The sequence below is a fragment of the Hypanus sabinus genome, chromosome 9 (genome assembly GCF_030144855.1).
Source record: "Hypanus sabinus isolate sHypSab1 chromosome 9, sHypSab1.hap1, whole genome shotgun sequence".
NCBI classification, from domain to species: Eukaryota; Metazoa; Chordata; class Chondrichthyes; order Myliobatiformes; family Dasyatidae; genus Hypanus; species Hypanus sabinus.
In genome coordinates this window covers 128,707,522-128,725,776 of record NC_082714.1, presented here as the reverse complement: position 1 = coordinate 128,725,776, position 18,255 = coordinate 128,707,522, and the positions used below count along the sequence as shown (strand labels likewise).

General features: G+C 38.5%; 1 protein-coding gene across 7 annotated transcripts in view; it reads right to left on the bottom strand.

The window, feature by feature from the left end:
- Positions 1-18,255, bottom strand: part of rtel1 (regulator of telomere elongation helicase 1) — a 194,472-nt gene that overhangs the window by 33,094 nt on the left and 143,123 nt on the right. For 3 of the 7 annotated variants that reach the window (XR_009514082.1, XM_059980540.1, XM_059980544.1), the window contains 5 exons: positions 15,594-15,737; positions 14,949-15,200; positions 12,278-12,478; positions 6,396-6,623; positions 4,528-4,628 (listed from right to left, as the gene is read on the bottom strand). Coding sequence is in view for 6 of the 7 variants with exons in the window: in XM_059980540.1 (XP_059836523.1) it covers positions 4,528-4,628; positions 6,396-6,623; positions 12,278-12,478; positions 14,949-15,200; positions 15,594-15,737 (926 nt within the window). In the remaining variant the exon portion in view is untranslated. Of the gene's footprint in view, positions 1-4,527; positions 4,629-6,395; positions 6,624-8,933; positions 9,441-12,277; positions 12,479-14,948; positions 15,201-15,593; positions 15,738-18,255 lie in introns of those variants that run through there. The other 4 variants (XM_059980542.1, XM_059980543.1, XM_059980541.1 and 1 more) reach the window with 2 other exon arrangements.

The window sequence follows — 18,255 nt, the reverse complement described above, 5'->3', positions numbered from 1 at the left end:
CATCTCCCGCTGGATCAGTCTCAGGTGCAGGTAGTCCAGTTTATATTCAAGTGAATGGATGTTTATAGTAGGAACGATGGGAGAGCTGCCTGAAAGGCTTTGATCTAAGTCGCTCCTGGTTCCCAGCGTGCTTTCTTCTCTTTAACTTTTGTGCGCACCACTTTTGACGGCGCCTCTTGCAGAAATCTGTAGCAGCCAATGGCGTGCACAGTAAGCACAAGCTGTGGAGCTCCTCTGCAGTCCAACAGTTCACTAGTGAGGTGGAATTGCTGTACAGTATATTTAATAGCCAGCAGCGTTTTCTGATCATACTAAAGATGTACAGGACACGGATGCAGCAAAAGATTCAAATTTCCAACAAATTTTTGTGTTTAAAGAATTCTCTTCATCTCCTTCCCTAGTTTGTCAACAACTCTCAACCACAAAAAATACTTTTAAACCTAGTTACAATCAGATCTTTGAATACAGAATTGGTTAAATTTTCTTGTCTATCCCACTTTATTGATAACATAGTATTTGAACCATCCTCTCATGATCAGATTTTCTTCCCAATAACCACAATGGTGATTCCACAATATACACTGAAAATGCCCCTCATCTCTTATTATGTAATAAACTCCTAAGCCTACTGTACCAAGGCTATATCCTGATAATGGTGCTTGTATCCCCATATGCCCAAAATTCTAATTCATTTTCTAGCACATGGCACTTACAACTTTAAGTATTGATATATTTAAATATTTAGATTTTTTTATGGCCTTATACATTCCTCTGTTCCTCTATATTTATCAGACAAATTATGATGGGAAAACATAGTTACTTCCAATTGAGCATATACTCAGTGGCCACTTTATAAGGCATACCCACTCATTAATACAAATATCCAATCAGCTAACCATGTGGCAGCAACTCAATGCATTAAAACATACAGGTACGATCAAAAGGTTCAGTTGTTGTTCAGACAATACATCAGAATGGGAAAGAAATGCGATCAAATTAACTTTGACCATGGAATGATTGTTGGTGTAGGATGGAGTGGTCTGAGTATCTCAGAAACTGATCTCCTTGGATTTTCACAGACAACAATCTCTAGAGTTTACATAGAATAGTGCAAGAAACAAAAAACATCCAGTGAGCTGTAGTTCTACTGGTGAAAACACTATGTTAATGAAAGCTGTCAGAAGAGAATAGCCAATCTGGTTCAAGCTGACAGGAAGTTGACAGTAACTCAATCAACTAAGCATTACTACAGTCAGTGGCGTATCTGAGGTATGGCATGTGCCCTGGGCGCCACTGAGCAGTTTCTATTAAAGCCAGACAAACCATCTTCGGATAGTGGAAAAAAATGTTCTTCAGATGTATGATCTGTCTTTGATTATCAGGGGTGAGAAGCACTAGGATGGCCTTATTTCAGAGCATTATGTAAGAAGACCATGAAAAGTTTCTTCGCAAAGCAGGAAAGTGGAGCTGAATGATGGAAGAGATGAAAGTTGGAGGTGGAGGAAGCCAAGATGTCAAGCAAGTTCTTCATGCCCTTCTTTGAAAAGCCCGGAACAAGTAGTTCAACATGTTCCATGGAGTCGTCTGCACCTACTACAAGTTTGTTAGAATCCAAAGGTGGATCGAGTACAAATGCATCACAAGCCAAGCAGGAAGTCAAGTCAGATAAATCCGAGTATGACGAGATTAAGAGTGAGGCTTCCACAGAGAATGTGGACACGACAGGAGAGGAAGACAATGGTGGTGGTGGTGATGTTGAGTTTATTGACAAGATTGTACCTGATGAGATTGAACCTGACAACAATGAACCTAATGAACTGGATCATGTCAAAGAGCCTCAAACTGTCATACCAGAAGTGATTGAACAGCATGGCATTGGACTTCTGAAATTCGATAAGGATACTGGAAAAGCAATTCTGCCTGATGTGTTGAGAACAGAAATAATAAAGCTGGGTTCAATGTATTTCCAGAACAGTGAGAGGCCTTTCCTACCAACAAATAACTGCTCAATGAACAAAACTTGCTTCAAGAGGAAATTGGGAAATGGTCATGGTGAGGAAGTGCCTTGTTCATGACTGGTCTATTCCCCTTCTAAAAAGTCTGCATTTTGTACCTGTTGTCTTCTCTATTCCCCATCAGACCATCAATCCTCATTGGAGCAGGAAAGTGGATTCAACCAATGGAAAGCACCTGAAAGGATCAGTGTTCGTGAAAATGCAAAAATCATCGGGAATGCTTCACACAATGGAAAGAAATTTAGCTGGAAATAGAGGAGATATTGACGCAGTATTTCAGTCACAGATTGAGAAGGAAAAGCAGAAGTGGCGTGATATGTTGATGAGAATCATTCATTGCATAAAATTCCTTGCGACTCAGAATCTGGCTTTGCAAAGAGAGATATTTCAGCCAGACGATGACTTCAATGTTCCCACAATGTTTCCTTGGCTTACTGAAACTACTGGCCATCTTTGACCCTGTCATAAAAGAACACCTCACTCATTTGGAAAGTCCCCTGGATCCACGTCTTATCATTCACCGGGTGTCCAGAAAAAATTCATCCACATGATGGCATCCACTGTTCGCCAGAATTTACTGAGAAACATCGGTAAAGCCAAGTACTATGGTCTCATGTTTGACTCGACTCCTGACCAAGCACACCCGTGAGCAGATGTCAGAAGTAGTGAGGTATGTGGAAGTTGATTTGAGAGTAAAACAGTCCATGTTAGAGAATCCTTCCTTGGTTTTATCCAGGTAAGCCAGAAGGATGCTGAGAGCTTGGTTGAAGACATCTTGAAACAGCTAGAGAAGGATGAAATGGAGCTACAAGATTGTCGGTTACAGTGCTATGACAACACTGCTGTGATGGCTGGACACAGATGTGGTGCTCATCAAAGAATAAGTGAGAAAAACAAGCAGTGTTTGAGAATTGCGATAATCACTCACTCAACTTGGTGGGAGTACATGCAGCCAAGCAGGATATAATGATGGTCATGTTTTTGGAACCATCAAAGCTCTTTATGTATTTTTCTCTCGTTCAACACAGTGCCGGGAAAAACTCAAAAACTCTGTGCCTGCGTTTGTTATGTCGGAGTCCAAAACCAGGTTGAGTGTAAGGACAGAAGGAGTGAAGCCCGTCAACAAATACCTTGAGGAGATATTTCAAGTTCTCTAGGACATGATAGACAATGAAAACAAGATCAGTGAAACAAGAAGTGACGCAAGGCAGCTGTACAACCGCATGCTGAGTTATGATTTTCTGATTTTGCTAGGATTTTGGATCAAAGTACTTATTCGCATTGACCGTATTCAAAAGAGGCTGCAGGATCCTAGCATGAACTTCCACGATGCTGCCCTGGATCTGAAAGCCCTCTGAGATCACTTTTATGATGAAAGAGAAGTGTTGGTCAATGAGTCACTTGAAGAAGGAGTCGGTCTCTGTCAAGAATGGAATACTGAAGTTGAAAGACATCAGAGACGAAAGAAAAGAATGGCTGATGAGAACTCAAGAATGTTGCTATCAAGGTGGGTCAACATTAAAATATCAAGACCTGAAGAGCTTCTTGAACTTATTGTTCAGTATGGAGATGAGAGTGTCTTCCCCAATCTTCGCTCTTCAGATAATACTAACCATCGCAGTTTCCATCCTCAGCTGTGAGAGATCATTCAGCAAGTTAAAACTAATACTTTCCTATTCGAGAGCCTCCATGGGTCAAGGCAGATTCTGTGATCTTGCTCTGCTGAGTGTAGAAGGAGAAGAAACTGAAAAAACTGACTTTGATCACATCATAGACCAATTTGCATCCGTGAAAACAAGGAAGGTGCAGTTATAATTTTTATGCAGTGCCATAATTTGTTAATTAAAAGATTAACGAGGTTGACTTGTATTTTTGAGCTGATATTAAGGTAAAGTTATCTAAAAGATGGGTGTCAGATGTTTGGACAGGGGCACAATTTCAGTGCTTGCCATAGGCACTATTTTCCATAGATGCGCCCCAACTACAGTGGTGTGCAGAAGAGTATCTCTGAACACAACACGTTGAGCAATCAAGTGGACAGGCTATAGCAACAGAAGACCATTCCTGTATCTAATAAAGTAACCACTGAACATGCATCAGAGGAAGCGAACTCAATAGACAGTTATGGATGCACTTTATAATTCCCAAGTAGCAGAAAAACAAACATACACTTGGCGCAAGTCCAACTTATAATGAGCCATCAAAAGGAGAAAGTAGCAAAGGAAAAACAAATAAACTTCAATCCAATTTAAAAATGAATGTGCACATTTACATAAGTTAAGCATTTACATTTAAGCATTGCAACCCAAGCCAAACTAAATAAACAATTACATTTTAATTAATAGTGAAAAAAACCTAGTTAACCATCTATCTGCTCCTAAATATACATGCAACAGGAGACTGTCTTTTCAGTTAATTTTCTCAGACTTGATCTGATCATGATTATAATCGATCAACCTTCCAAAACAGTTAGAATCTTTTTCCCCATCACAAGTTTAAAGATCAGTCTAACCTTCAATAACTGCTTCCAGCAGGACATGCAGGAGGTGAAGTCACAGTACTGACAACTAAATGGCACTGCTGCATCAATTCTACAATGTGTGCAGTGGAAACCTAGCAGAATATGTTGCAAAGTTTTCAATATTAAAAAATGATTCAAATAAATTAAACATTATTGTGCACATTCTTTATGTCATACAGTACCTTTCAGTACAATGCAGAAAATGAATCAGGAAACAGCACAGAAGGAGAATGTTAAGGAAAAATTTTAAGCAGACTCTGTTGCTGTATTTACCTAGCTGGAAACTGTTTTCACACAAATTTTCATACAATGGCAGTTACTACATTACAAACAACTCTACAACTGTATCTTTTTTGTAACTTAACTACTGAGACAATAATAATATGTGAGCAGGTGATGATATTCCTTTGTGGTTAAAAGTCTGAGATCAAGTTAGGGAATATTTTCCAAACTAATATGTTAGCCTCACACACGAGCCTGAAGTGTACAGGTATCAACAATCTAGCTCTAAAAAGCAAATTATACTCAATAAAACAACATCAAAAATTTAAATTTGGTAGAAAATTAAAAGTTAATCTTAATCTGATTTTTAAAAGAACTTTTAAAATGTAAACTTTGTGGCAATTTTGTTTTATTCCAAATCAGTTCAGTCTGAGAATGTTGAAACTGGAGTTTACAATGAAAAAATGCAACAGAGATTGCTTTAAATACCTAAAGCATTTCAATATCTAAATCACCAAACATGCAATTCAGATATTTTAAATGGATTACATCACATTTCAAAGTAATATAAAATCCATCTAATTTTTCTAACACATCTGTTTACTGGCTTATAATGACTGCTCATCAAACAGACTTTGTATTAAAACCATAATTTGTGATGTCATTTCTGACTCAGTGATTATTTTTATCATCAGGTTTAATTAAATCAAGACGATGTCTGTAGGCTAAAGAGATTAAGCAGTTTTGGAATGTCCTGAGGAAGTGAATGACACCATAAATGCAAAGAAAGGCTTCAAGCTCTTCCCTGTCACTTCTTCCTTCAATCCATATTAGGAAGTACTCAGACTGACCTATGAAGAATTTCCAGGTAAGTTAGTATAGGCAAAAACTCTAGAACTGTGTAAACATGCAGAGAAGCCTTTGTTAATGGCAAATAACCACAAAAGAAAGCCAAAATATTTCCTCCAATTTACTAAAAGAAACCTAAAAGTTATACAGTAATTATTATGCAGTACAAAGATGACTTGCAATGGAATATACACTAAAAAGCCTATTACGCTTAACACAGCTTCCATTAATCTTCTACATTCTATTGCTTATTCTCTGGATATTTACTTACCTTTTCAAAATAAACCATGACATTGATTTTCACCGAGATGAATGAATAACACGTAAGCAAGCTAGCTTATCCAAAAAGATCTGCTTTACAGAATGCCTTGAACAACATCAGGACAACATTAAGTGGTCTTCAATCAATTAAAAAAAACAGTCTATATTATAATCGAGGATACACAGCAACTAACTCACTGAAACAAATGGTCAGCTCAACAGATTTAGACTTTGATTAAGAGATAAATTTTGTCTTGGTCACTGGAAAAACTCTTGCTTCTTTTCAGATTGTGCCACTGTATTTTTGAGTCAGTGTTCCTTTCTAAAGACAGAAGCAAGAGTATTATCACTGAACACTTTGTCCAGTAGAAGCATGGCAAAGGGCAAATACCTGAAAGTGGTAGATTTTAAAAATTAACTTTGGATATGGAAACTATTTTAGCAAGTTAAAAGGGTATGTTTGTTAAATGTCAGAAATACTGTAAACTTGAGCTCAGTTCTAGCATAATTTAATTCATTTAACTTACCAAACTTCAAATTCACATCAGAGGAGAAAGGCAACAGTGTTTCAGTTGATGTTGGAGGCCGTATAGTTTTTGTTGTTATTTCCTGAGCTTCAGAGGGACAGCTTTTTACTGAACTGTCAGAAACACAATGCCAAGTGTTTGAAGTCCCTGAAGCATTTGATGCTTTTAATTTCTCACTCTTTGGAAAGAATGCCGAAATCTTACATTGTGTTGAAACAGATCCTTCACCTATCAAAATATAATTGTAAATTACATTAATTATTTAAGCAGAAAAAGGTATCACTACACACAAAAACTTGTGACAGTGATCTTTATCTTGATTACCCACAAACTGTACCTGAATTTATTGTTCTACTGAATAATGCTGCTGTGAATGTACCATTCAGTTTTAAGTGAAAATTTTTTTTGAAGATTATCAGTTACAATTCAGCATGGCTAAAGCCTCATACAGGATTTAATTTTCGACTGTTCTCTTAAAAGTACATTTCCTCTCCCCATAGCTGAGAAGCCATTTGGTTCTAAGCCATCCCAGTTATTGTGCTTGTCCACTGGTTCTTTTCAATGTAATAACTATGCAGAATCTACAAGTATAATTCTGTTCAACCAATATTCAAATATGGTCAGATTATGCCTTTTGATGGTGGTACAATGTTCATGATGAGAAAAAAATGACCTGTTGCTCTGTAATATAATAAATATCGATTGATAATGCTTTCATAGAAAAATACAGCGCAGGCCCTTTAGCGCAATTAGTCTATGCCTACCAAGATTCCTATCTACATTAGTACTATTTGGCCCATATCCCTCTAAACCTCTCCTATCTGTCTGGCTTACTTTTAAATGTTGTTACTATATCTGCCTCAAATACTTCATCTGGCAGCTCATTCCATTCATAGATCATACTCTGGATGATGAAGGGTCTCGGCCTGAAACGTTGGCTACTCTTTTCTCACGGATGCTGCCTGGCCTGCTGAGTTCTTACAGCGTTGTGTACATATTCTTTGATCCACAGCATCTGCAGTTGTATTTTTGTGTTTTTATACTCTGGATGAAAAGGCTGCCCTTCAGATTCCTATTAAATCGTGCACATCACCCTATAGCACTGCCTCCTGCACGCATGCTGAGCTCTGACGAAGGGTCTCGGCCCGAAACGTTGACAGTGCTTCTCCTTATAGATGCTGCCTGGCCTGCTGTGTTCCACCAGCATTTTGTGTGTTGTTGAACTTCCAGCATCTGCAGATTTCGTATTTGCACATGCTGAGCTCGTTGACTTCATTAACTTTGCCTCCAACTTTCACCCTGCCCTCAAATTTACCTGGTCCATTTCCAACACCTTCCTCCCCTTTCTTGATTTTTCTGTCTCCATCTCTGGAGACGGCTTATCTACTGATATCTGCTATAAGCGTACAGACTCTCACAGCTACCTGGACTATTCCTCTTCTCACCCTGTCTCTTGCAAAAATGCTATCCCCTTCTCACAATTCCTCAATCTCTGCCGCATCTGCTCTCAGGATGAGACTTTTCATTCCAGGACGAAGGAGATGTCTTCCTTTTTTAAACAAAGGGGCTTCCCTTCTTCCACCATCAACTCTGCCCTCAAACTCATCTCTCCCATTTCCCATACATCTGCCCTCACCCCATCCGCCCGCCACCCCACTCGGGATAGGGTTTCCCTTATCCTCACCTACCGCCCCACTAGCCTCCAATGTATAATTCTCCGTAACTTCTGCCACCTCCAACGGGATCCCACTACCTAGTACAACTTTCCCCTCCCTCCTCTTTCTGCTTTCCGCAGGGATCGCTCCCTCATCCCCCCCATCCCTTCCCACCGATCTCCCTCCTGGCACTTATCCTTGTAAGCAGAACAAGGGCTACACCTGTCCTTACACTTCCTCCCTCACCACTATTCAGGGCCCCAGACAATCCTTCCAGGTGAGGCGACACTTCACCTGTGAGTCGGCTGGTGTGGTATACTGCGTCCGGTGCTCCTGGTGTGGCCTTTTATATATTGGTGAGACCCGACACAGACTGGGAGACCGTTTTGCTGAACACCTACGCTCAATCCGCCAGAGAAAGCAGGATCTCCCAGTGGCCACACATTTTAATTCCACATCCCATTCCCATTCTGATATGTCTATCCATGGCCTCCTCTACTGTCAAGGTGAATCCACACTCAGGTTGGAGGAACACCTTATATACCGGCTGGGTAGCCTCCAACCTGATGACATGAACATTGACTTCTCTAACTTCTGTTAATGCCCCTCCTCCCCTTCTTACCCCATCCCTGACATACTTAGTTGTTTTTTTTCTCTCTCTCTGCTCATCACCCTGCCTGTTCTCGATCTCCCTCTGGTGCTCCCCCGCTCCATCTTTCTTTCTCCCAAGGCCTCCTGTCCCATGATCCTTTCCCTTCTCCAGCTCTGTATCACTTTCGCCAATCACCTTTCCAGCTCTTAGCTTCATCCCACCCCCTCCGGTCTTCTCCTATCATTTCACATTTCCCCCTCCCCCCACTACTTCCAAATCTCTTAGTATCTCTCTTTTCAGTTAGTCCTGACGAAGGGTCTCGGCCCGAAACGTCAACAGTGCTTCTTTCTATAGATGCTGCCTGGCCTGCTGTGTTCCACCAGCACTTTGTGTGTTGTTTGAATTTCCAGCATCTGCAGATTTCCTCATGTTTACCCTATGTCCTTTATTATTTTGTACACTTCTGTAAGCTCACCCCTCATTCTCCTACACTCCAATGAATGAAGTCCCAACCTCCTTAAAACCTTTCCATAACTCAGTTCAAGGCCAAGCAACATTATCGTAAATCACCTCTGCATTATTTCCACTTTAACAACATGTTTCCTATAGCATTGTGACCATAACTAAACAGAATATTATTCCAAATGCAGCCTCACCAATAATCTGTACAACTGTAACATCATATTACATACTTCATCATATTACAACTTCCATACCGGCAGTCTGCGGGTTACGAATGAGTTCTGTTCCCGAGTCCATCCTTAAGTTGGATTTGTACGTAAGTTGAAACGAGTACATCTGGCATTATTCAGTGTCAGTTAGTCAAACGTTTGTCTTAGTATATAGTATATACTTTACCTTTCTATGCATTTAAAACACTTAAGAAATGTATGTATTCCAATAATTAAACCACTGTGTTGCTCAGTAATATTTGTAGCTTTCATCGGGGCAGGACCTTTCAGTTGCTCCATTATTCTCACTTTATCCATTAAAATTGTTCCAATCGTTGATCTAACGCTTTTCCAACGACCGATGGTGTTTCACCTCTTTCCAAAAGCTTTATTTTTTCCACTTTATTTTCAATCGCAATCGCTTCCCGTCAATGGAACAAAAACACTGCGGGCAGTGGGTCCTGAGTTGTGCCGACTCCTGAGGTCCGCTTGCTCCTAAAGACCACCGCACTGAATTCCCTGGGTCCTAAAGGCTTACTGCACTAAGACAGGTTAAATGGGACAAGTGGGGGCGGTGCTGGGTTTGGGTATTTGATCCTCTACAATATTCTGTGTGGGAATTTAAACTGGAGGTGGCAGTGTTTTCTTTTACGAGGTCGAGTTGCGAGCTCGACATCAACCCAGCACTGGATCGAACTCAGGAACCTCCATTCTCCAGCCTGGCGGTGATATCACTGAGCCACCAGCCGACTGGAATGGAATGGGGGAGGGGGGGCGGGGGTCAGGGCGAATCTTGCTAAGAAAAATTTAAGCCAAATACAAAGTTACACACTCAACACAGTGTCAACGGCAACGACTTAAAATGGCGGACGGCGTTGCGATCCGACTCAAAATGGCGGACGGCGTTCGTAACTCAGGGACTACTTGTACTCAATGTCCTGACTGACAAAATCCAGCATGCTAAAATCTTTCTTCACCACCTTCTATGATACCACTTTCAGAGAGTAATGTACTTGTACTCCCAAGTCCCTATATTCTCCAACACTCTCCAAGGTCCTACTATTCACTGTGAAATCCTACCTGATTTGTCTTCTTAAAATGCAAATGCTCTTATCCAAAAATAAGATCCATTTGCCATTCCTCAGCTCACTTACCCACTGATCAAAATCCATCTGTATATTCTGATAACAATCTTGACTGTCTACACCAATCTTCTCTACCTTCCTGTGTTCTTGATCATCCCTAGAGATTTATCTATCTTCCTAAGTATTAAGACATCCAGCATTTACTCTGTTATAATGTGGACTACCACAAGACTCATCTCCAGCTCCAAAGTCCAGGTTTTTCTTCACAGGAAAAAAAAGGGAGAAATATTCAAGACATCGCTCAACTCCTGCAGCTCCAGACAAATTGTCCACTTGGTCTGTGAGGTCCATTTAAGCAATTAACACTCTGGCAGTCCATAAGCATGACCTTATTATTTCTCTTCTGCACTATTTATTTTGTAATTTATAATGATTTTTGTTTTAGTGTTAAAATATCTTTTTCCCTTAATATTCTTATAAATCTCTTTGAATTCTCCACAATCTTATCTGCAAAGCTACCTCATGTCACCTTTTTGCCCAATTTCTTTCTGAAGTATACTCCTGCATTCTCCTATAATGATTCACTTGGCCCCAGCTGCCTGAACCTGCCCATGCCTCCTTTTCTACCTTACTACAGGATGACCCTTTCCATCCAGGGTCTCCTACTTTTGCCAGACTTGATTTTTACTTTAACAAAAATATGGCAAACTTAAACTCTTGTCATTACACTTTTTAAAGCCTTAAAGCCCTCCACTTCCCTGTGGTTCACTTGCCCTCAACTTACTCCAATCAACATTTGCAAGTTCCAGTCTAACATTGTCAAAATTTGCCTTGCTCCAATTTAGAACTTAAACTGAAGGGCCAGTTCCATAGCTATTTTAAAATTAATAGAATTATGAACTATTTCTCAAAGTTTTCTTCCACTGTCACCAGTCCCCCCCCCCCCCCCACACACACACATTACTCAAGAGTAGGTCAGGGTTTTGCCCCTCCCTGTAGGGCTTTCTATATATTGCCTGAGAGAACTTTCCCTGAACACTCTTAACAAATTCCATCTATTTAGGTCCTTATCACTCATTATATCAATCCATAAACACAATCTCATTACTACTTTTTTACATTATTTATTTTGTCATTTATAATAATATGACTTTGTACTGTACTGCTACTAAAAAACCAGATTCTATATACTATACTGTAGGTCAGTGATAATAAACCTGATTCTGTTCCATTTTATATTAGGAAAATTTAAAATCCCCTACTATAACTATGTTATTATTCTTGCAAATTTTTACAATCTCGCTGCATATTTATTCCCTTAATTCCTGCTATTAGGAATCCTATAGTACATTCCCAACAATGTTATCATCACCTTCTTATTCCTTATCTCCAATCATGAAGATTCTTTGGATGACCCTTCAGTAATTTCATCTTGGATTACTGTGTGATGTTCTCCTTAATGAGGAATGCAACTCCCTCCTCCTCTACCCCATCATACCTATGGCACCTGTAACCTGGAACATTTAGCTGCTAGTTCTGCCCATCCTCTAGCCACGTTTCTCTAATGACTACATCCCAGTTCCGTGAGTTATCTATGACCTGAGTTCATTTGCCTTTTCTGTCAGGCCTTTTACATTGAAATAAATGCAATTTAATCCAAAAACCTTTCCTTGTTTTCTGTCATGCTGCCTTTCTTGTAAACTCAACTTACTGACATTGAATTCTGCATCAGATTCCAGCCCCCCACTGGCCTTGCTGCTTCTTTGTAACCTGCCCCACTGCATTCTAGTTTAAGCTCTCCCTGGTAGCACAGGCAATGGCCTTACCATGGAAATATTGTACAAATATTACTTGTGAAAGACAGTAAATGGCTACCTACCATTTTCTCTATTGCTGGCAATTTCCTTTTCTGTCATAAGTGTATGCTTAGGGAGCTTCTGTTGATCCTTGTTCAGAATTTCCCCTTGTTTATCAAGCTGATGCTCCTTCTCGAAGAACTGATTACAGTCTGCTCCTGTTAGTTCTTTGCACATCTGGTTAAACTGTGTTTTGTGATGTGTTCTAACAAACATATAAAATCCTGTAACGATATAATTAGTAAATATTGCCACTGTTTAAGCAATTCAGTACTTTATTTTTGTTGAAAACTACTTTGAAACTGATATCAAAATGTGTCCAACGCTACCAAATAATTCTCCCATAGGCGAGCTGAGAATATCGGATCAACTGAGATTTCTATAAAATGCTCACTTTTACTTGTGTGTCGATTTTTGTTCCTACTGTAAAATTTTCCAATAGCTTCTCCTTGATTTCTAGCCATGATTACATCAAATGGTATGCTAGGCTTTTTTGCATTCTTTTAAGCTAATTGCAACTTCTGGGCCACATGATCAACAGATATGTATAAATACTTTTAAACTCAATGCAGCTCTCCCTTCTTTGCCACCATTTCAATGCCTTTTCCTGCAAGTGATGGATTTGACAGGCAAAACACAAAATAGAAAAGGATCAAGAGCTAGAAAATGGGAAAACAAATTTATGACTGCGAGGTTAAGTCCAGCTCTGATGCTATATTCAAGTTTGCTGAAAATACCACTGTTGCTAGCCAAATCAAAGTTAGTGACAAATTGGCATATTGGAGGGAGATTGAAAAGATGGCTGAATAGCGCCACATCAATAACCTCGCAATCAACATCAGGAAACCAAACATCTGATTATTGACTAGAGAGGGGAAAGCAGAGATCCATGAGCCAGTCCTCAGTGGGGATTAGAGTTGGAGAGGATCAGAAACTCTAAATTCCTTGGCATTATTATTTTAGAGGATGTATCTTAGGACCAGCACATAAGGCCTTTGTAGGCCATTGTAGGCCTCCATTAGTCTCGATAGACCATGGATTTGCACCTTGGAAAGTTTCCAGGGTGCAAGCCTGGGCAAGGTTTTTTTTTATGGAAGACCAGCAGTTGCCCAAGCTGCAAGTCTCCCCTCTCCACACCACCAATGTTGTCAAGGGAAGGGCATTAGGATAAGTGCCATTACAAAAAAGGCACAGTAGCACTTCTACTTACTTTGAAGTTTGCACAGATGCAGCATGTCATCTAAGACTCTGACAAACTTCTATAGATGTTTGATGGACAGTATCCTGACTAATTGCATCATGGCTTGGTATGGAAAAATCACTGGCCATGAATGGAAAAGCCCACAAAAAAAAAGCGGGTACAGCCCAGTCCATCGTAGGAAAATCTCTCACAACTGCAAGGAGTACTGCCACAAGAAAACAGTATCTATCATCATGGAGCCCCACCATCCAGGCCATCCTCTCTTCTCACTGCTGCCATCAGGAAGAAGGTACAAGAACCTTAGGTCCCATACCACCAGGCTCAGGAACAGTTATTACCCTTCAACCATCATGCTCTTGAACCAGCGTGGATAACTCACCTCAACAATGAATTGATTCCACAACCTATGGACTCTACAACTCATGTACTCAATATTATTTATTTATCTAGCTATTTATTATTTATTGCATTTGCACAGCTTGTCTTCTTTTGCACATTGGTAGTTCATCTTTCTGTATAGTTTTTTATTGACTCTACTATGAATATCTGCAAAAGTGAATCTCAGGGTAGTATATGCTGACATCTACATATTTTAATAATAAATGTACTTTGAACTAAAGAATGTTATGAATGCAAGACATTGTTTATCCAAAGTAGATGTAGCATTAACACTTATTCATAATGAGTCCTGAACAGTTTCTATAAATTTAGCAATTCCTTCTGTTATAGTCAGGTTTAATCCTGTCCTTAAAGATCATACATCATGATCAATGGTTCAGATATTTGAGATAAATTACATTCCTGTGATGACATTAGCAATGATTGAATGACAATTCATTGATAGTTCTTAAATGCAATGGCAAAGAACTTTGAGCTTCTAAGGTAGAGTAATTTATTAGGTACTGTATTTATGTAACTGATAGCAGTTTTAACTGTTGTAAACAGTGATCAGCAAGTAATCTTTTCTTCAGAACTTTAACAGACTTAAACTACTCAGCCCCAATTGTGAGCTTCCAGATCCTGTACACTAGAGTCCTTACAAACATACTCATTTTATACGGAAGTATTTTAAGACAATTAAATGGAGGTGAAGAACATACTGCAGTTGCAATGAGTCAATTCATTTGGTACATGACAAAGCATAAATAGTATCAAGCTGAAATGGAATCTAAATTAAGGAAGCACATGTAATCAACATTAAAACAACAATCTGTAAATCTGAAATATCAACAGAAAATGCTTAGGTCAGCCATCAACCACTTTACAAATCACAATTCAAGCAACAAAACCACTATTAGCTGTGCTGCCTGTGTTCTGTAAAATTGTTTTACAATCATTGGAGAATCTAGGTATTTTCAGAAGAACTTAGTGAATGTCTTGGAAGTAGTCAACCATATAAACACATGGAGATAGATGTAGCATTGGAGAACTAACTGCAAAACAAATACAACCTTACTATACAATTCAACATTATTGGAACAGTAGTTACTTACTTCTTAGCAAATGAAAATCCTCACACTTTTCTGTAAATAGCGCTGCTATTTCTGACACCATGTTTTCATAGTTATCAGTCCTTTTATACGTCTGAAGTATTGTCGAGAATCTGCTGTATTTACAAGGTCCTAAAGCTTTCTTAACATCATTAATATAAGCAGCAAGTAATTGTTGCTTCTTCTGCTCTGCTGCTGTAATTGATGTTTTAGATGTGCCCGCAAAACTGGTTAGTTCATTATTAGATATTTCATCTATATTTAAAGACAAAAGCCTATATTAATGCAATATTTTAAGCAAGATAAAATAATTAATTGAAAATCTCATTCATTTTTAGTTGCAATAGAGAGGACATTCATAATAAAACTTAAATTTCTTAGTCCTAAATTCCTAATCTTTCCTACAGGAGTTTTAAACTGTAAAACACTGAGATATTGCAATAGCAGAGCTTATTAAAAAATGACAGGTGAATCAGAGATCAATGTATGTTTAAATTTCCCAAATCATACTCTTGGGAGTTTTCCAGTTAGGATTATTGAATAGCAAGGTTTCCTAAACAAAAATAAAATTGAGAGAACACAAAATAGGAAAACTAATCAGCAAAAGAAATAATAATATTACATAATACAGCCTAAAAATTCACATACCTTTGGTAAGAGGTCCATAGTTTAAATGCTGTCCACCTTTATTAAGGTGTGTGCAAGCATTTAGCTGTTGAGTTGAACTTGCTGTTGATGTGAACTTACTCATGTCGGAATCTGCACTCGCAAATTTCCACTTATTTTCACCACCTGCATTTTTCATAAAATGATGAACTACAATTATTCTGTTTAAACATAAGGGTAGTAAATTTGCAGCCTTCAATTTAACCTAGATAGTAACCAATTTTAAAAATTCTATGGCTATAGTAGAATTCCAATAATTATTTGTAAATAGTAACCAAGATGTGAAAGTCTGCATGTTTCTAGCTTATTTTTATCATGATTCAAAACTGATTCTTGCCATTCCGGATCTTATGCAGCAAAAAAAAAACACAGTTAGCATAAAGAATGCAATAAAAACAATAAATACAGTAAAGGCCGGTTAATTGGGACATTGGTTTATTAGGCAGCCAGTTATCTGGGACAATTCTTAAAGAACAAAGTCAAGTTTGAGCAAATACCTTGGGATTCCCTTAATTTACTTGGGACACTATACTACTTAATCAGGACAGGAGACAGATACTAGCGGTGTTTGCGTGCACTTGTGTGAGATCCTACACTATGCTCAGAGCACACACTTTTTAAATAGCATCAGTTGTGTGTATTTCTGTTCAAAAACTAGCGATTTCTGTCACTGATAGTTATCAAAATAAGCAGTAAGATAATTCAGAATTGTTTATGCTGACTGCGGCTTCAAGATTGAGACTGGAGGTGCCAGAAAAGCCAGGAGTGAAAATGAAACTATTTCATTACTTCAACAGGATAAGGACTACGAAGAATTTGAAGGTATCGGCACTCTTCTTGAATGTTGCAGTGTTAATGAAGATCTGAAGGATACAGTCGGTGAAAGCATTGTACGAAGGCAATCCATTATCTGCACTTGGTGTCTGTGCTGATTTTGTTCATTTACAGTCAAAAGAATATGGCAGTGTACACTGGATGAATTCCTCTGTTGATAAATATTGGGAACTAATACACAGTTTTACAGTACTCTGTTAGTATTGGTAGTGTTCTAATTTATTCAGTATTTCATTTAAATACACCCAGACCCTGCATAATACTACCCAGCATAGTGCTGATTTGTTACAATGCGTTTATTCAATCCTTTATTGAAATTTTAAAAAATGACAAAAATTCATTCACACACGTCTATTTACATAATGTTATAATGACCCTGCATAGTGTTGATTTATATAGCATTCCAACTATAAGGAATGCATCCTCAGTGTTAAGCAGGTCTGAGTGCACATAATTTGTTATTCTGTCAAACTGTAGTTTGCCTATTTAACTCTTTAACTATTTCCATGAAAGTTTGGAGCTACTAGCTTTGTCTCTTCATTTCTCTGTGAACTCAGATCAGGATCCTGATTGAACCAAAACTTTTGGTGTGAGGATTTACATTTAGCTCCCCACATTGACCTCTGCTTTTGAAGACAGCACATACTCTGGGAAACAATTTATGGTTTTGATGAACCCTGTTATAGGCTATGCCAATATTCATTTTAACAAATTCCAGATGGTGCCCTTTTCTTCTTAGGGTGAGACAATCCAAATCAGCTCGATTCATCACGATTATTTAATGGCTGAAGAATAAGCTTAGTTTCAGAATCATTAGTGGTCCAAGCAAAATAAGAAACAAATCTGAAACCATCTAACCGTATAAGAAATATTCTACATGTGCATGACAGCTTAGAAGCAGGGGAATAATCAGAAAATAAACACTAAAGTGAAAGTAATTATTGTTCTGTGAAAAAGAGTTATGCAATATGAGGAACTACATTATTTGTATTTCCTGGAAAATTAACCTTGTGAATTCCAGATTGTTCCACTTTTAAGAATAAATATTAGTCACAGCTGTCAGTTATAAAATTTCTTTAGCTTCTTTTAAAACTTATTGCTAGAAAATAAACCTTTTGCAGTAGCTTCTGCTGCAATCTTCATATGGTTATATTGCAAGCAACAAACAAAAAAAGCTTGAGGAACTCAGCAGGTGGCGGGGAATGGACAGTCGACATCCAATCCAGATGAAAAGTCTCGATTTGAAATAATGTCTGTCCATTTTCCTCCACTGATGTTTTAGATCTGCTGAGTTCCTCCAGCTTTCTGTGTTACTCCATATTCTAGCATCTGCAGTCTCTTGTGCCTCCATTTGTAAACTATATTGAAGTATTCTGAATTGAACAGGCACATTGTTATGTGCTGATGAAATATACACACAGATTTCAAGAGTCCAGGACTTTCCAGAAACTGTAACTTTGATTTATTGATTTGATGCATAAATTTGCTATTTCAAATTTCTTATTAAATCAATAAGCTGATTGACAATGGAGCATGCAGTAAAATACATATTACTTAAAACCTCAATAAATAAAACAATTTGTTTAAAGTTAAACAGGATTTAAATTTCACATTCAGTTTGGGCTCTCGGATTTTACTCTGTCTCTCAGATTCTAGGACACCATGGTGAAGACCACAAGACCATAAGATAAAGGAGCAGAATTAGGCTGTTTGGCCCATCTAGTTGGTTCAGCCATTTTATCATGGCAGGTCCATTTCCCCCTCAGCCCCAATTTCCTGCCTTCTCCTTGTATCCCTTCATGCTCTGACC